Raw genomic sequence first — 19,927 nt, 5'->3', positions numbered from 1 at the left:
GTTATGCTTGTGCAGTGATATAAAAGGCAACAAAATAGTGTCATTCTCTTCTACTGTAGAGCATCTGCAGCTTCTTAGAGACAATAATGTTGTCTGTATGACACAGTAATACTGTCTGTGTCCAGTGCTGACATCTGTGGTCCAGGAAATGTTTTGAAAGGTTGTTTCATATAGTTGTGACACATAGTTTTTAATTCTGTGTTTGTCCTTCAGGAGTAGTTTAGGCATTTAGACAACAAATGCTTTAAGCCCTCTTGGAGTTGAAAGTGTCAAAAATGGCAAAACCAGATTATGATCTCTGCCTTGGAAGTGTAATTTGAATTTACATTTTTCTTTCTTGTGCTTAAAGTGTTTTCCTGTACAAGTAGTGCTTTGTAGATGGAAGCTGCAGACTGATCAGCTGTTGTCCCTGTCTGCTGATAAAGAAGTCTTGTCCAAACAGTTTACATGTCACTATAGCTATGGACCTGTATGAGTTGTCCCAACCTCTTCCAGCATACTCAGCTCTTGTAGCTGCTCTTTACACCAGAAAGAGCTGTGGACTGCATCTTTTTGAATGTGATGGATTAATTGAATTTTTAATGTGTATTGTGTATTTAATAATGTGTGTGATGCTGTGACTAAAAATAGTTTCTTAGTGGTGTTTTGCACTCAGTAGTTCCTGAAATAAATAAAAAATTTTATTGTGTCAGTTTACGGCCACGTTTGCATTTCAACTCTTTATGTTCACAGAATACATACTTCACACTATAGTTTATGTAGTACAGATGCATAGATAGCCCTGGTCTCTGTAGAATATTTTCTCTTTACCAGACACAGACCACCTCTAGAACTACTGGTATGTTTTCACTAGAGGCTATATAAACTTTCTGGATGTCCTTTCTGCAAAATTGCCTTTGAATTTACTAGCTGCCTTGCCAGGCGAGGGTTTATGAGAAAGATATGGTGGTCCTTCCAGGTTAGAGAAAGTGTCTCAAAGTCAGAGCTGGTGATGAATGTGGAAGCCTTCTTAGCTCACAGTGAGATCTGCTCTACCTGCCTTGTGACAACAGACAAGTGTCCTGGCCCTAAGAGGCCCCTACTCCCCCACTCGCAGTCCATACCCATGGGAAAGTTTTTTCTGAATGTGTAGTCTGCATCTTCTCACTGCAACTAAAATGTCTTAATACTAAAGCCAGCCAGCCTTCAGGTGAAGAACAGGTTCTTCCTTTTTTTCCTCTTTCCTGCAACAAAAGTTACACGGTTTCTTTCCCCAGTGGTTCTTTTCAGTGGAGCATCTCCAGTCCTTCCTCTCTGCCCAGTAAGTCAGATTTCCTTGACTTCTGTTCATTCTTGCTGCTTATCTTTGAAACTGTTTCAACCAAATATTTTGTGTCATTCAGTGATCAGACAAGACAAAGTAGTCTCCAGGTGTTGTCTTCACAGTACAAGGTAAAAAGAATGGACTTCATCACATGCCATGCAAGCTATAAATCTGTCTATTCACCCCAAAACAGTATTTACTTTCTACATTACAATATGATGTTGGGTTCAGTTTGTAATCATCTGTGATGATCAGTTCTTCTTTTTCAGAACTGCTGTGTAGCCAGTTCTCATATACTTTGTGCATTTGATAATTTGTGACTCAGAAATGGGCTTGTCTGACTTAGCCTAGTATTGTTTTAAGTCCAGTGAGAAAGTCTTGAGTTTATCAGTGATTTATAAACATAGTTAAGTATTTGATGGAAATCGTTAAGCAAGTATTTTTTTTTTCCATTCACCAGTATTTGATGACTGTTAATTCTGGGAGTATTCTCATCCTGAAATTCTGTACTGTCAGAGGTGAAAGTCAGGTGAAGTGAGAGGAAGTAAATGGTGTTTTAAAGCAGACTTTAGTCAGAGGGGATGCTTCAGTCTCTACATCTTATTTGTGAGCTGAATACTTTCTTCCCACATTGGGCTAAAAAAGATATGACCTGCATTGCTGACTTACAGGATGGAAAATCTTTTAAATAGTTGTCCATATGTAAATTTTTCTGTCTTGGTTTTGGCAGAGGTTTTGTTTAAATACCATCCAGCATGAGTGGTTTCGTGTCTCAAGTCAGAAGTCAGCTCTCCCTGAAATGGTTGGAGACTATATAACTGCTTTTGAAGAGATTTCTCCTGCTGTCCTCAGACATATCATCAACATGGCAGATGGAAACGGAAACACAGCTCTGCATTACAGTGTCTCACATTCTAACTTTGAAATTGTAAAGCTTCTTCTGGATGCAAGTAAGTTTGCTTTATGGGGTTTTTTTAATTATTCCTGGGTTTGCAGTTCTCATGGGTGAAATTCTTGATGGACTAGATGCCAAGTTTGGTCTTCTTCCAGCAGGTGTTTTTAACTGTTAACAGTTACATGGTGGCTCACCTAGGTAGCCTAGAATCTTTGTTTCTGCTACTAGCTTTGGAGGTTCTTGAAGTAGTTAAAAAAACACTTAAGTAAATTATGTGCAGAGTTGAGATAGATAGTTAGATTCTTGACTCTTGCCCTGTAGTCCCAAGTTCTGCAGCCCCAGTCTCCAGCAGTTTTCTCTGGAGGCAGCACAGATGCTGCTCAGCACTCTGTAGGAGAAGGATGGATTGAGGTATAAATACCATCTTAAACACGCAAGCTGGTCTAGCTTTGTCTAGAGCAGTGTGGAAGTTTTTTCTGGCCACCACATTGACTCATCTATGCTACTTTCCTGAGACACTGGAGCAATATGGCATTCTGTCACAGAGACCATTTTCCTAGTTCATAACCACTCTGATTCTGCTTTATGTGGTTGCTTTTGTTGCCTCATTTTCTTGATCCTCTTGCAAACACATGTGCAGAAAGGGTAGTGGCAAAGGGGAGACTCTGGAGTATCTGCTCCCCACATTCAGTGTGCCAGATGGTATCCAGTGGAAGGTGTCACACACTGGAATTGGTCCCAGGTGGGATGTTTAATCTGTTTAATCCTAGTTTTGCTCTCTGAGTGCAGTTTGCTTCTCTAAACTAGTTAAAAAACCTGTCACAGTTGATTGTGAAAGCTTAACTAGGCCAGTGGCACGTCTGGAGTGTAAGCCAAGCAATCAGAAAGGTAGCATCAGATAAACAAGGATATGAATGATACAAATCTCAGCTTTGATAACCTAGCACATGTGTCACACATGCAGAGACTTCCTCAAGGGGAAAGAGAGCACTTTGAAATCTCTGGTCCTTTTGAAGGCAGTCTGTGTTTGGGAAGAGTGAGTCACAGCAGGGGAATGCAGGGAATGTCAGGAGCGTGGTGAAACGGGGCAGGCTGGCTCTGCAGCACAGTGTGGTGGGAGGAAACTGCCCCTCTGCTTCCCTAGGTGTCTCAGAAGAGCAGGAACATGCTCATCCCTGATGCTGGAAATCAGGACTCCTGTAGGTTATGGCAGCTAGTGCATGCACATGAACACCAGGGGTATTACCTGTATACCATGTAATAATCATGACTAGTCCCACGTAGTTCTCTCTGAAAGAGAGAATTGCTCATGCCAGCATTGGAAAATGTTTGCAAATAGGAAGATTCCTTCAGGTTTCAACAGTCTTCTTCTGGACTGTGTCTGAATGGTCATTGTGGTCAGCTCTGCAGTGTGGTGATAGCACAGGTAGATTCTTAGACCAAGAACTCTGTGTCTGTGTTTGGTGAGAAGAGTGGACAAGATGAGATGAGAGAATCCTCCAGTAGCATGAAGCAGAGTCACCAAGAGGACAAACAGGAGAACAATTTCCCTCAGCCAGATGGAAAAGGAGCTAAATGTGACCTCAGAAGACACACTCTGCTGAAGTAGTCAAGTCAGAGTAGGAGCACACCACTTCTGAGTTATTCATTACTCAGGATGTAATGCATTTAGCAGAGAGTTGTGTTCTCTGGCTTCAGTGGCTTCACAGAAACAATGTCTGAAAGAAGTATTGGTCTACTGGTTATAAGGTATCACCACCAATGTCTATTTAACATGAAAAAAATTGCAATATCTTACATCTACACTCAAATTGCTTCTGAAATGTTCTTTTGACTGAAAAAAAATCCTTTTCCCATCAATCTGAATAATTTCCTGAACCTTTTTTGCTTGTTAAGATATCTGTGATGCAGTTTAACCTCTAGTCTGCAGACAATGTTTACGTAAATCTGAGTCCCTGCTTTCCAATATGATGAGCACACTGAAAACCATGCTGCTCAGAAAACCAATAAGCACTGCTGAATTTCTACAGAATTTTAGGAACAGAGACAGACTGGAGGCCAGGTTTGAACAAAAAGGAGAACTCTTGTCGGTTGCTGGCACTGGTGAGAGGACTTGCCTGTATTTGTTCCCAGAGCAGTTTTGTTCATTGTCAAATACACTGTTGAACTGGCAGCAGTCTTTAATTTAAAGGGGTGGGTTTTTTGGCAGCTCCAAAACATGCTGAAGTACACTTGCAGATTTTTCAAGTAACACCAATTGCAGGAAAATTGTGCTGAAGACACAGACTTTGTGCTGAAGAGAAATATCTTTTCCATTGACCGTGTTGCTGGACCACTTTTATTCTGCAGTACGCATGCCCTTGGGAGAAAAGCTTGAGGACTATTCTGACAGTGTTTCTGCATATCATGCTAAATTTCAGACCATTTGATTTTACAAAAGGGAAAAATAATGCACAAATAAAGCCCTAAATGATAACATATAAAATGTCTTTGTGCTCTCTCTTGTGTTGTACACATAGTACAGAAGAATTCTTTGCTTTGTTTGGCTCAAGAGTTCCTTTGTTAATTTTTTTCCTCTCTACCTTCCCTTGAATTGCATCCATTGTGAAGACAGTTGCTACTTTTTCGTTTTATAGTCTGCTGTACTGACAGTTTATTCACTTGATTAGCACAATTACTGCTTTTTGGGTTCTTGCTTTCTGAAGAAATTATGTCATCCCTCTGCAGATGTCTGTAATGTAAATCATCAGAACAAGGCTGGTTATACCCCCATCATGCTTGCTGCGCTTGCAGCTGTGGAAGCGGAGAAGGACATGAGGATAGTGGAGGAACTGTTCAGCTGTGGGGATGTGAATGCTAAAGCCAGCCAGGTCAGTCAAATGGTTCACAAGGCACAGTTCTTACTGCTGTACTCCTGTGCCTTTTTATTCTTCCTTCCATGCTCCCATCCCTGCTCTTATCAGTTTAAATGTTGCTCTCATTTGCTTTCACCATTTGTGGGGTTTTTATGTATGTTTTTGATTGCTATATGGAGTAATGGAACAGCAGTTCCAAAATGGAGATGTGGACAGCAGTTGAGCCTCAAGTCTGGACCTCTTCTAAAAATGAAGGTTGATCATTGTGTGAAAGAACTATTACTGAATTTTGGGTGGCATTTACAAATTCTGCAGCATTTAGGTCCTTTGAATAAACTACAAGTGTCTGGAAATAGATTGGATATCTTCCATTAATTCAATAAATACCTATGTGAATGTGGGATATATGATACATAAAAAGTATTTAAATAATGGCAATCAAAGTCTTAAGAGTACCATTTAAAATAACAATTTTTCCCCCCCTCAGAAGAAACACAGTGTCTCAAAAAATTAAAAGTGTTTGTGCTTTGCCACTGATTGCCTCTGTAGTTATTTGGGTTTTTCTCTTCTCTCCATGCAGGCTGGTCAGACTGCACTGATGCTAGCTGTGAGTCATGGCCGGATAGACATGGTTAAAGCTTTACTGGCCTGTGGTGCAGATGTCAATATCCAGGATGATGAGGGCTCTACAGCTCTGATGTGTGCTAGTGAGCATGGACATGTGGAGATTGTTAAGCTTCTGCTGGCTCAGCCCGGGTGTAACAGCACCCTGGAGGACAATGTGAGTTGCCTTTCAATGCTTCTGAAATCTGCTTGGGCGAATGTCCGACTCAGAGTGCCAGAGAACCAACCACAATGAATCTTCTGCTTAATTGGTAGCAAGTGCTGTGATTATTTGGCTAGTATTTTTAATTTTCTAACAGACGCACCTGGTAGCAATTTCTGTGGTTAGCTGTAGGTGTTTAGTGGCCAGAATTGAAAAAAACATTGTTAGCTCAACACCTTTCCATCTCACATTCCTTCCCCCTTTCAAAGTAGTTTTCTACTTTTCAGATAGGACCTTATCTGGTGACTTAGGGCCTCAGTGTGTTGCTTGTCTGTGCCCATGGCAAACATCAGCCCTACAATTCTCTTGAAATGATGTTCACACTGCTCCTACACCATGACTTTTGAGTCTGTAGGTTCAGTCTTAGTCATGAAGCTACACTGTCCTGACAATAAACAGATACAGACTGTGACTTCAGTGCCAAGTGAGACACCTGCATATTTCTTGTCTGCAGGGACCACTGCAGCCTACACTGTCAACAGACAATTTGATCTACAGATTTCTCAAGCTTGAAAACATTGACTTAGCTCGTTTCTTGCCATGTTCTTGTTAACAATATTTCTTGCATACTCTTCCTTTCTTCCTATTGCTTTACCCACTGAACACTAAAATGGAGCTGGGTTTGGGATTTGGGAGGGCAATGGGCAGTTATTTGTTGAAGCTATTGCAGAGAGGCAAGGACATAATTTCTCTTCATTCACCCAACTGCTACAGCAGGCAGCTCATTTCCTTGTGGTTCCATGTGGAACTTCTGGCCAGAGAGGAAAATGTAAGAAGACCTCAGTCTAACAAACATTTTCAGGAGCAGTCTAGATTATTGCTGCTTGGATGCTGTTAGCACTATCAGATACAAAATCAATAATGACAGTCTTTATGGGGACATGATAACTATTCCTGTGGCCAGTTTGATAGTTTCCCAAGCACAGTTTGCTGCTTATTCACAGATTTGTCTGTGCTGTGGGATGGAGATTTTTAGCATTCCCCAAGCTATTCTGAGTGTCACAGTGATGCTTTTCCAGTCTGCATGATCAGTAGTAAGCTGAGCATCATCCTACTAATTTGTGCCACAGTGATTCAGCACCTCTCTTTAAGATATTCTGATGACTGGAGAGTGTTAGTTGTGCACTTGTCATGCATTATATGGCACTGTAGTAGACAGCTCTTCTAGCTCCCTGTCTGTTCAGGACAATTAGACTTATGTATAATTGCTGGCTTTAGTCTCATAAGAACACTTTCCATGTGGATGCTGTCCATTGTGTCCCATGCTGGGCATTTAAAAACTGGTGCCAACCATTCCAATACCAATGCTACAGCAGTGGCTGAAATGTGTGCTCCATCCCTGTGAGACATTTCAAATACTGACATTATTGTAGAGACTTCTGTGTGCAAGAGTCAAAAGCCAGGCAGTGAACCAAGCACCAAGTTCATATCACAGGTTGCCTGACATCCATGTCTTCCTGGACTAAACATGGTCTAAGGGAAAATTAATAAAACACTCTTACTAGTAAGTAAAATCAGATTAAAATACTCTTTCTTTCTACCCTCAACAGCTGTTTATGAAAGCAGTGGTATCTTCTGAGAAACTAAGGTGACAGTATTTGACTAGGAAAGTCCATTTGTTTGTATTTAGACTTCCATCAAGGACCATTTGGAATTATGAGTGCAATTTCTCTTAGTGTTGATGGGAGCTATACCACAACAATTATCATTTTAATACAGCAATTATCATTATATCTGACCAGCATTTTTCCCTCCCTTATCATCTCTTCTACTTGTTACTGACATTGTGGTTTCTCTGAGACAGCCCAATCTTCTGGTCTTGCACAGCACTACATGTAACATTACAGTGATAATAGTGTGCTCATTCTTCCACAGCAATAATCGAGACTCCTTGTTTACAGAAATTATGAGGCTTTGACAATTGGACTGCCTCATAAAACAGCAGTGCAAGACTTAAAAAAAAAAAAAAATTAAACAAGACTCTAAATTAACCTGTCTATATGAGCAGTAGGGCCTCCACTTAATAACTTCACCTCTCTGTGGGCTGATGAGGCTTTTAAGAGATCTGTTAAAGCATACAAGCACTAATTCTCTTGTTTCTTCCTTTCTTCTCTCAGGATGGCAGCACAGCACTTTCTATAGCCCTGGAAGCTGGACATAAGGACATAGCAGTTCTCCTCTATGCCCATGTCAACTTCTCCAAAACCCAGTCACCGGTTAGTACACAACCTCCTGAAGGTTATGTTTTAACTTGCTGCTGTTGAACATAATAGTGAAATGTAAACAAGAAATTTACTCCCTTACAGCTGTACAGCAGTACAGCACATGAAATTTTGACTTTTATTTGTAAGACAATTTCTGTGCTGTTAAGTGGAATGTACTTTTTAAAATACGTATTGACTGCAGAAGGTTGTAGCCTGGCTGAGGGACAGTTCCTGCTTCTCCTCCTAATTACCATGGGGTGCAGATAGCTCACTAGCAAGGTTCACTGATTCTGGCTAGTGTGCAGAGGTGCTGTTGTATTATTTTAATGGTAATTATTGACCTGGAAATTGAAACATAGCTGTTCAAGGTGTTTTGGCAGCTATCCACCTTTCCTCTAGCCCTGACTCACTCTCCTGATAAACTGCTGCTGAGCACCTCACTGTCTAAACAATATGCACTTGCAGTCAGTAGGCTGTATGATAGCTGGCACTTTTCATTCTAAAATTAAAAAAAAAAAAACCAACTGTACAATTAAAGGTAAAGAATTGAACACAGTAATTCTGTGTTGTTTTCCACCTGCTAGCTGGAATAATTTCTCTTTGATTAACTGTTCTTTATTCTCTTTTAGGGCACTCCCAGGCTTAGCAGAAGGACATCTCCTGGTCCCACCCACAGAGCCACATTTGAGTAGTAGTGTATAAATATCTGTAAAAAATCTCTTTGCCATCTTTAAGCTGCTAAATGTTACTGTTTTACTGAGACAGATACTGAATGTAATTGTCTTATGCCTGAACTCACCAGCAAAGTGAAAGCAGAGATCTAGTCCTAAAGGTAGAAAACTGTAAACTTGAAGCAAGCATATAGTTAAGTAGTGCTCTGTGGAGAACCTTAGCCAGAACTGTTCTTTTGCTCACATACTCATCTTTCTGTACACTGGCATAAATCCTGTTTTTCTTTGTTGTAGATTGTCCTTCCTTATGTTATGTGCAGATTAAGACTTCTAAAGCTATCCATGCAGGGGTTTCCCAGTGACTTATTTTTAGTCATTCTAAAATATATTTACTGTGCCTAGACTTCATCACAGTAAACTTTTCATAAATTTCATTCCAACATGATTTTCATGTTTTTAATTACTTTGAAATTCAGAAGTTGCAGTTGCTTATGTAGTCAGTTCCGTGGATCTTGAGCTGGTGGGTGAGCGGGTAGGTATTGGGGATAGAGCCTCTTGTCAGGTCTGAAGTTCACTAAATAAGTTGTTGCTAATTGGGGATAATGTATAACTTTTTATATAAAAGATACTAGTATCTATAAAATTAACTCACACAGTATTTTCAACATTTTATATTCCGTAATAATTAAAACCTACATGAAGAATTACATGTCCTGTTACCATATTTTTATTACTGTTTCAGTCTGTAAGCTCCATACGTGTTTATTGGAGAATAAAATTAGAGGTACCAGCTGTATATTCCCCTTGAGTGTAATTGAGTGTACATCTTGGTGCGTATTTATGGAATGCTATTACCTTGTCACATTCACTTTAGTCAAGTGTATTGAAATGTTTGAAGTGCCTTAGACTCTTGCCATATTTTCAGAATAAAATTTCATTATGCTGTTTCACTCCTCTCCTGTTTTACTTGTGATTTGCCATCATCCAGAAAGGCTGCACATTACAACTGCAACAAGAAAACAAACTAAATTGGTAAATCGAGGCAGGGAGGACTGGACAGTCCCCACACGAGGTTTTTCCTTTGCCCGAGATGATCTGCCTTTGCTTGTCTTGCACAGGCTGCGCCCTTTGCTGTTTGGTTAAGAAGTGACCTCTCTCAGCCATGTGAAGCATCTTTGGGAGGTGTTGAAGGACTGTGTTCAAGCAGTTCACTTGAACTGAAAAGTAGCTACCTGAAGTAAAAGCCTTTGATCTTTATCTTACAGGCAACCCTGGCAACTTGGTGAAGGGGATGCTTTTTAGATGGCATGGAACCAAGCTCTAAGCTAGTGCCTGTGTATCCTTGTCAGTTCTGACCTGCCTGATTAGGCAGAAATACACCTCAGTGCCTTCCTTCAAGGCATCTGAACAGTTCTGTTACTCTCTGTCTTTTGTCCTTCTCTCCCTAAGTCCTTATCAAACAGCTTTTCCTACATAGCCCCTTTGAAATAGGGACCCACTGCAGCCATTCTCACTTGGCCTGCCTTGACTTGGTGACTTGGCATGCCAAGTCTGCGGGCTGGACGTGGTTTGCCCCAGCACTGCAGCTGCAATGCGATAACCTATGCCAGACTAGTACCCCAGTGCTTGGGGCATCTTGTGAGCAAAGGGCAGCCGAAGTGTCTCTGACAGGGGGAGACACAGCATAGTTGTCCCAAATAAGCCCCCCTGCCCCTTGATGTCAGTCAGTTTTTACTCTTGCACCTCTCTGGCCAACTTTTCTTCTCACTCTTCACTTAGCTTAATGTGTGGATGCTCTCTTACCTGGATCCTGCATGTTAGGTATCGAGAGGCACATCACCCAGCAAGCCAAATTACTGTGAAAATAAGGTCTTCCTCTGACACAAGACTGACAGCAAAGAGCAGCAGCAGCTGCAAAAAATAACAAACAACAACAAAATGCAAATAAAAACAAAAAAAAAACCAACCCACCACAAAACAAAACAATAAAAAAACCCACCCCATACCACCAGGAACATCTCCCTCACTTTGCCATCTGTCAAGAGCCAGTGGGTGCAGGCTGTCCTGCATAGCAAAGTGCTGCACATAGGGATCCACCCAATAACCTGAGGTTGTGTCACACATACTACACAACAGCAGTGCAAGCTTCCCAATGAATTCCTCATTCACTTAGGATCTGGGTGGTTTTATCATTAAACAGAATCGCTGCAAGTTGGATCTCCCTGGCTTGGGCAAGGCAAGAGTTTTTTCTGAGTCTTTTTCAGATCTGTTGAACTGACATCTCCTGCCCCAGTCTGAACAGCTGTCTGGAAAGCAAAGTCAAGATAATCTGTTCTTGTCTTCATGAGTTTAAAATACACATGGGGCTAGAGATAAACAAATCAAGCTGAAGAAGTAAAGAAAATGGATGACTGCTTTAATCCTTCTCCAGAATTTAATCTAATTTCACAGAAAATCCAGTTCACTTACTTAATACATGCTTGCCTATATCTCATGGATTAAATTCTTGCCTAGCAGAGAGACATGCTGCCAGGACAGAATTTGGAGAACAAAAAGGTTTCTAATTCCAGTTTTGCCAAGAATATAATTTTTATTTAGCACTGGATTGACCAAAACTAGACTACTTGTGCTTTTTTAAGGGAGTTAGTGATCATACATGACAGTAGATTTAGGTAATCTTTAGAGGAGCAGGGACTCCACATAAAGTTGGACTTTATGTGTCTGTTCTAACTTGAGATATGCTGTGATTCTGTGACACTGTGATGGCAACTTTAAAGCATGTAGATTATGCTCCAAAGTCTGACTTTGAGTATGCTGAGCCACCCAATAATGTCCTCTTCAGTAGTGTCTCTGTATTGCTGTAGGAAATAGGTTAATTAGTAACATGTCTAATAGATCTTTGCCCCAAAAATAGTTTTTAAACTATGATCTCTGTTGCCAAGCTTCATTTGCACATGATATTTGTACATACTGTAGCCTAACCCCCTTTTTGTACATAATGGAGCTAAAAAAAGAATATGAAATGCCCATGAATAATGGCTTTCCACAGCAGAGGGCCATGACTGTTATTTTCCATGTCAGAACATATTTCTGACTCTCCCTCCACAAATCAATGGGAGTCCTGGGCATGATGTGATTCCTGGATGTGCAGCTATTATAGAAGGGTTTAAAACAATTAGTCCAGTAGTTTGTGTGAGAAATGACACAGGGAGAATCACTAAATGTACTTACATACTTTTTTCTAACCTGCAACAAAAACATAAGGAGAGTAATGTGGAATAAACATTCCTTCCTTTTTTTCTTTTGTTTTCTTCCCCCAACTCTGAATATAATTGGTATATCAGAAATTAAAACATTTTCTAAGTGACAGAAATCTGTGGAGAAATCTGACCACCATAACACCATACAGGTGTCAGACTATGTAACTTGGAGTGCCTGAATTTATTTAGGTGCCATTTTCCTAGTAAGCAAAAGAAACTGACTGCCTAGAGCTTCAGAAAATGTTAGGTGAAGCTGTGGGCTCTGCATTTCTGTGCAATGTTCAGTTTCACCCCAAAACCTCATTTTCCTGGGCTAAAATGCCTATTTAAAGAAAAGTGACCCCAGTTTTAGTTGTATGGTGAAATAGGCTGTTGTGGTATGCCAGGATATCAGGAAGATTGCCAAAAGGAACCAAAATTTTGGATGCGTTAGGAAATACAGGTGAAAAGTACAAAATTGACTATATTTCTAAAGTCAGTGAATGTCATTTCTGGCTTAAAATCCTATTAGGGTAGACTTAATGAATTAAGTACCTAAAGAAAAAAGTACAAAATAAGAATAATAACTTCCTTTCAAATTTTGTTCTCTTAAATAGTTCTGCCAGCTCCAAGAGGTGACACCTGAAGCAGTTCATACTGTGGAGGTTGGGCCCTTCCCCAGGAAATAGCTAAGAGGTTCCCAAAAGTGTTTGTATCCACTGATGCCCTCTGCAAGCCAAGTTTAATTCCACCCACTAATGCCGGATGGCATTTATCACTGGTGCTGGGATTAAGGGGTTTACCATGCATACCAGCTCTGACCTGAGCTCCCCCTACACACTCTCACTGGCATTTGTTTTTCAGGTTAGATGATGATTGACTCTCATCAGTATATCCAAGCATGATGTTGTCATCACCTTTGAACTCTGACTGTCAGTGAATATAGAAAAGATTGGCACTTTTTCAAGATTGTAAAATATGTCACTGTCTTTTTCCAGTTACATTGTCATACATTAGGTGAGTCATTCACTTGAAAGGGGAGAGTTACTGGTATGGAGTTCTACATTATGGAAAATACCCAACAACATATTCATCTAAAATCAACAACTGAGGAAAACATTTTTTGCAAGACATACTTTCAGAGGTCTTATCTTCTTGATACGGCTGGAAGAACTCAAATTATTCTAGAAATAGCTTTTTAGACCATTTCTCCTGGTGTCTCATACTTTTGGCTGAGATTTCTCTCTGTAGAAGTCCAATTCAACCATGGTGTGAATTAATGCAAGCCTTGGCAACAATCCCTGACACACAGGACTAGCTGTTTCCTGGAATGGAAACAGCCCAAACATTACAGGCATCTTCCTGCCTTTGAAAGGCACCAGCAAAGCTGGCCAAAACAGCATTCATGCTCTTACTGCAGCTGCAGACAACTCTCCTCAGTGGACTCAGTGCCTGCATACAGGCGTGTAAACTTCATCCCTTCCTGCTCTTCTGTGGGCACCCAGGTGCGTTAACTGCAAACATTTCCTCAGTAAAAATAGATGCTTTCAGCTGTTCACCTCATAGGGTGATACTTGGGCCTGTCTCTGAAGGCCTGATGCAGGACAAAGGACAGAAGTAAGGGACCAAGGAGCAATGTTGGAAGACCTGCAAGGGGGATTTTGCATTAAATGTTTTTAGAAATGGCTACCGTGAGATCAGAAAAAAGGGCTACCCAGTTAAAGGTTTGTTTTCTATTTCAGTCTGGAATTGTGGAGGTAATAGCTGTTACTACTCACAGCTTAATGCAATGCCTGGGGAAGTCAATTTAAAAATTCCTGCCTTACTTCACTTTGGCTGTAGGATTTTTGTGCACACATACACTGAACAGAAGTGCCTGGTTAAAGCAGAGCCACCTGGTTGGTTTTAGTTCCTGTAACATCAGCCAGTGTATCAGTACCTTGAGTACCACTGGACAGTAAAGTGCTGTTGAAGGAGCTGAAGAATTGCATGCTACCTGCACATGAGAACCTCTCTACAAGAAACTCATCAGGAAATGCTAAAAAGATTTTGCTGGTGGTATTTTGTTTTTCAAAGATGATTCTAACAACTTAAAGTTGTTTGTAAGAGAGTACTTCTGTTTTCCTGACAGGTTGTTTGGCCATGAAAACAAGGCACATAAGTAAGTTATGCTCAAAATGGTTTTGTCTTACAGCTGTATGCATCTGTGGTGGGTTGGTCCTGGCTGAACATCAGATGCCCACCAAAACAACTCAGTCACTCCCCTCTTCTGATGGTCAGGGAAAGAGAGAAAAGTCTGGTGTGTTAAGGACAGGGAAAGATCACTCACCAGTTACTGTCACAGGCAAAACAGACTCAGAGAGATTAGTTTAATTTACTGCCAATCAAATCAAGAGTTGAATAACAAGAAAATAACCCCCAAATCTTTAAACACCTTTCCTCTCCCCTCCCTTCTTCCCAGGCCAAAGTTTACTACTGAATTCTCTGCCTCCTCCCCACCAGTGGCACAGGAGGACTGGAATGAGGTTTGTAGTTATTCCATTGCTTCCGCTGCTTCTCCTTCTGCTTATCTTGCTCCAACATGGGATCTGTCCCATGTGAGTCCTCCACAAATTCTCCACCATTAATCCTTCCAACAGGCTACAGTTCTTCACTCCAGTGGGGGTTTCTCACAGGGTCACAAGTTCTGCCAACCTGTTCCAGCATGGGCTCTTCTCTCCATGATACACAGGTCCTGCCAAGAGACCACTCTATAGTGGGCTTCCAACAGGTTCCACAGCTTCCACTATATATCCACCTGCTCTGCCATGGGTTCCTGCACAGGCTGGAGGTGGATCTTGGCTCCACCATGGACCTCCATGGGCTGCAGGGGCATAGCTGCCTCACCATGGTCTGCACCAGGGGCTGCAGGGGAATCTCAGCTCCAGTACCTTTAGCATCTCCTCCCTGTCCTTCTCCACTAACTTTGGTGTTTGCAGAGCTGTTTCTCTCAAATGTTCTCACTCATCTCTTCCAGCTGCTGCTGCTGAGCAACTTTCACCCTTTCTTATACATATTATGCTTGAACAGCTATCACTGTTACTGATGTGCTTGACCTTCACCAGCAGTAGGTCTGTCTTACAGCCAGCTGGCACTGGCTCAGCTGGATGCGGGGGAAGAGTCTGGCATCTTCTCTACCTGCCAGCACCCTGCTAACAGCCTGCTACCAAAACCTGGCCATATAAACCCAGTACAACAAACCTTTGTCAATATATCAGATGGTTCCTTACTATAGGTGATTAATTAATTCTCAAAACTTCTGTCATAAGTGTTCTATTTCCTTAACTATTTTAAATTCTTCCTATTGAAAAAAAAAAAAAAAAGCATGTTTCCACACACCAAAACCCCCACCCTGTGCATCAGCCCTGAAGAGGTCTCCAGAGTGAGAGGGTCATTAGGGAAAACAGGAGTATTTAGGTAGTTGGTACTTGCTGTGAGAACTTCACCTGGGGCCTTAAAGTACATGGAGCACTGCAGGCAAGCTTGATTCACATTTTTTATCATTTTATCTGCTGGTGCTTTGCTGCTTCACCCTGTGCCACTGGGCAAGTGGTACCCGTTCCTCTTGAGAACCATGTCTGTGCATGTTTGGTTAGACAACACCAGAAAAAATAAACTGCCTTTTAAATTATTTCTTGCAATACAAAACTGCCCTTCAAGGACTTCTATGCAGAGACCTGTAAATAAGGGCCTCATTATACTTAAGCAGAGTATAATTAAATACATTTCAGTTATGAATGACAAACCTCAATGTCCATGTACTCCAAACAACTTCACACTCATTTGCAGTATTACTGTTTAGATAACAGGAGGGGTAACATTTTTTTCAAAGCTGTGTATGTGCCTAGAAATCTCTAAGAACTGATCTGAATGTGAGTAGCAAAGAGGTATTTCTAAGAGATGTACTGGTAATTTTTTTTTTCAGCCTTTCATTTATTGGTTTTAGCACTGCTGCAGAAACAGCCCTTGCTGTGCTCTCGAGAGCTTTGTCTAGCTGCAGAGTGGAAGGGTAGCTCATGTCCCCCAGTAATGCTGTCCTTCGTCACTGAGCCGCATTATCTTCACCAAGACGAAGACATGAGATTTCATTTGCATGAGATTTCACTTGTCATGGCAGAACAGGCAGACTAGGAAAGATCCTCCTCTACTTCCTAGCTACGGTATCACACCTTTCTTTGAGGCATGAAAAGCCACCTGCTGTGTCTGGCAGCCATCCTGCAGCACCCCTGCATTGCTCTTGGGCATTTTCTGGGGCTGGAAAGGCAACTTTTCTCCAGTCCCAAGCGTGAGTGAGACTTGGAGTCAGACAGTTACAATTCCTTGGTACTGAGCAGGCAGGGGCTGGCCCTGGAAATGGCTTGCCCTCACTCCATCACCATACACCCATTCTTGCAAATTTATCATGAGAATTTTCCAGTTCAACCAGATACATCTGTTCAGAGGCCCTTTATTGTGGTGGCTTAATCTGCATCACCAGCCTAGCAGGAGGAGCAAGAAGCATGAAATGCCTTCTGCAGTGGAAGCTGATTTGGGAGATCTGTGAGCAGAACAGCTGTACAAAGAGATTGGGAGAGATTAGAAACACAGTAAGACAAAATGAGGCTCATTTTAGCCAAACCAGATTGAAGCAACTGAGGAAAAAGATTATGAATTTGTGGGCACAAGAGAAAGTTGGAAATCTGTAATGCCGAAAGAGAACTTAAGCAGCCAGAGAGCTGCTTAAACAAGAACTGGCAGTGTAATCAGAACAAAGAAAATGGTCTGTGCATTTTTTGTCCATTTCAGATGGAGCAGAGGCACCTGACTCTGGAAGATGTAATGCAACCTGACACCATTTACAGTCACAGTGTTCCAGCAAACAGGTCCAAAGTCTGCCACCCTCAACAGAACAAACAACAGCTGCTAGCAAGCTGGAAGCTGAAAAAAAGGGAAGAAGTTTAAAATGGTAGTTTTGTTTTGGTAAGAGATAAATCCTGTGAATAAGGAATTTAGAACATCTCACATTATATGAGTGCTGAAATAATAAGCCATGTGGATGGTTTGCAAAGAGACAGGCAAGAAATACAGCAAATTCTCTACATTAGTTCTGCAAAAAGAGGTTTTAGTTCTTGGTAAATTTGGGTGAGTTTTTAAATGAATATTGAGTTTGTTTCCATTTTTGTCTCATATAGTAGCTGCCTTTTCTGTCCTTCACACAACTCATATTTGGTCAAAATATGGTCAAGAATTGAAAATAAAGAAGAGATATATTCATATGAAAATGGGTATGTGTGTGAGTTTCAGGAAGCATGCTGTAGATATGCCTGTGAATGCCTCCTTTAAGCTGGGTGGACAAAATCCAATGCCTTCCCACTGGGCCCTGTAGATCTGATGGACAGCCCAGCTGCAACCTATCAGGTGCTGGCTGTTCCCTCTCCCTGGTCTGCCACAGCCTCCCCCGTGACTTTTCTGTGGAGTGGGGAGACCTCTGCAGACAGGATAAATCCAACATTGCTGCAGGCATGCAGAGGGAGACAACTGGATTCTCTGACAGAGCAGTTAGTTACAGAGGTTTGTTGGGGTTTGGGGTTTTGTTTATGTGTTTCTTTTTGGGGTTGGATTGGGGTTTTCTTATTGGTCGAGTTGGGGTTTTGTTTGTTTGTTTTATTATTCTAGTGTTATTTAATTCATTCTTCTTCTTTTAAAAATCACCTTTCAACTGCGGACATATCAGGGTTGCATGTGTGACCCGACATAGGCAAATCTTGGTCTCAACTGTTTTCTAATTTAACGCTGAATTAGTAGCCCACTGTTTTCTACCCAAATTTTGTGCAAAGAGACCAAACAGTATTCTCCTAAGATCTGGTGTCAGGAGATGGAAAAATGCTGTGCCCTGTAGCCCAGAACTACCTTTGGAAAGAGGGCTGAGCCTTGTAAAACAACTGCTAACAGAAATGTAAGCTCCACAGACAGAGAAAGAAACCTTGCCATACAACCCTGTGCTAAACCACAAGATTTCTACAGCTCTTCTCCCAAGTCAACATGGAAGAAGTTCAGGAAGGAGCCTGACTTTACCTTCTAAGAAATCTCTGGTTTCTCTTGTACGGAACTAGTCTACCCAAGAGGTATAGGATGGCTACGCAGGCTCTATCTCTGCTCTAGAAATTAAAGTTCTCTTCAAATTACAGGATGATTTTCTTGAGGATGCTAACAAAATCACCTGCCATGGAATCTGGTGCAGGAGACCTACTTGACACAAACAGGTGTGTCAAGTAGGTCTCCTGCACCAGATTCCCCCTTCTTCCACCTCACCAGAGCGCAGATCAAAAGGGCCTAACTTACAGTAGCAAAGATGATGTCCGAAACTCTTTTCCACTGGCAGAAGAGTTTGTGTATTATTCTCTCTTGCAAGCCTGCAAGAAAATGGGTTCTTCAAAGGCAGGAACAAACCTGAAAAACAGGCTATCATCTACCATGGACCTGAACAGGGCTTCCAACGGTCTGCTCTGGCATGCAGAAACATGAAAATAAGCTGAGCTGGGTACACTTCTCCAATACATAAATACTTGAGCTGAGGAACTAGCTATTCCAAACAATTCATCCTGAAATATAATACAGACTGCTGGAAAGTACCTGAAGTAAGGAAACTAATGAGTCTCACATCATAATGAGGTTGTGTTTCCTACTACTTCAATAGCATCCAAACATAACTAAGTGTGCAGAAGTCGTTCCTTCTGTCCATTGCTAAGAAAAGAGTTGGATTACCCAGTATTTTAAGGCCATTCCTGAATTTCAGTGTTCCACTGTCACCCTTTACCAACAACACTGGTCCATTTCTAAAGTATGATTAACAGTGCAATCTCACATGACTTGGTTTGGGACATCAGTTATTTTGACCATCTTAGGAAGTTTATTGGTGCCCCCTAGAAGTTAATATGGATAATAACAGTTATTTTAGATATCTTTGTGAATAGGAATAAAAGATAAGTACAAGATACTCTTTGTTAATAACATTGCCACCCTTGACAACAGCTCCTACTTTAACAATATCATTATTATAACTAAATGAGTATTCTTTTTGGAAAAAAAACTTTAAAAAAAGAATATGTGTGTCTGTATGTGTAATTTTCACTTTATTCCTCAAATTTGTTCTGAATAAAGACAGGAGGGTCTCACTGCAGCACATAAGAGTAAACAGCTACTCAAAGTTGGCATGTGTTCTTCACCCAGAGGAAAAAACATCAGCAGGCTTATGGGCCATAAAGCAAAGTGAGTATCCAGGCAGGTTTTTAAGGTATGTATCATTCAGACAATGGAACACAGTGAGTCCTGCAGAGAGGAATTATGGCCTATTAATGTTTATAATAGAGACTCAGGCAGTAGTAGAGTTGTACCCTACTTATGTTAGGTGCCTAATGAACAATCTTCTTAGATGTCATTATTGTGAATTCATAGAAACTGCCTTCCAGTGAAAAGGCAATCTCCATGCCTTAGTTTCTTGAAAACAGGTAAGAGAAAATAATGGCTTAAATAAACAAGCAGAGAAGATACTCTTTGTTCTCAGCCTTATCATGTGCTATCTGTTACAATTTCAAACTCAGGATATTTAACAATATTTTACTCAGACAATGTGAATATTCTCATGCACTTGGCTGGATGACTGAGCTGGGCTTTAGTCACCTTTATTCTGGTATCTGCAAATGGCCCTGTTTGCATATGAATGACAGAAAATTAAGGTGTCTAGTTAGTTTCCTTCACCTTTCAAGGTATCTCAGTGTCAAGACAAAGCCAGCCTAATTAAAATTAATAGCTTAACAGTTGAAATAATTTGTAACAGTGTGTCATCTTCCTTACCAGCTTTTCACCAATAGTATAGGAGGAACTCAATTACTCTTTGTTACTAAATGTGCATATAT

General features: G+C 41.0%; 1 protein-coding gene across 7 annotated transcripts in view; it reads left to right on the top strand.

Annotated features, from left to right (window-relative positions):
• Positions 1-9,704, top strand: part of KANK1 (KN motif and ankyrin repeat domains 1) — a 129,042-nt gene extending 119,338 nt beyond the window's left edge. For all 7 annotated transcript variants that reach the window (XM_050986763.1, XM_050986764.1, XM_030236898.2 and 4 more), the window contains 5 exons: positions 2,034-2,253; positions 4,926-5,068; positions 5,634-5,834; positions 7,997-8,095; positions 8,713-9,704. In XM_050986763.1, the coding sequence (XP_050842720.1) occupies positions 2,034-2,253; positions 4,926-5,068; positions 5,634-5,834; positions 7,997-8,095; positions 8,713-8,775 (726 nt within the window). In that variant the 3' untranslated portion in view covers positions 8,776-9,704. The remainder of the gene's footprint in view (positions 1-2,033; positions 2,254-4,925; positions 5,069-5,633; positions 5,835-7,996; positions 8,096-8,712) is intronic.
• Positions 9,705-19,927: the final 10,223 nt, after the last annotated feature.

This window comes from Serinus canaria, chromosome Z (assembly GCF_022539315.1).
Source record: "Serinus canaria isolate serCan28SL12 chromosome Z, serCan2020, whole genome shotgun sequence".
NCBI classification, from domain to species: domain Eukaryota; kingdom Metazoa; phylum Chordata; class Aves; order Passeriformes; family Fringillidae; genus Serinus; species Serinus canaria.
This window is presented reverse-complemented; position numbering and strand designations above follow the sequence as displayed.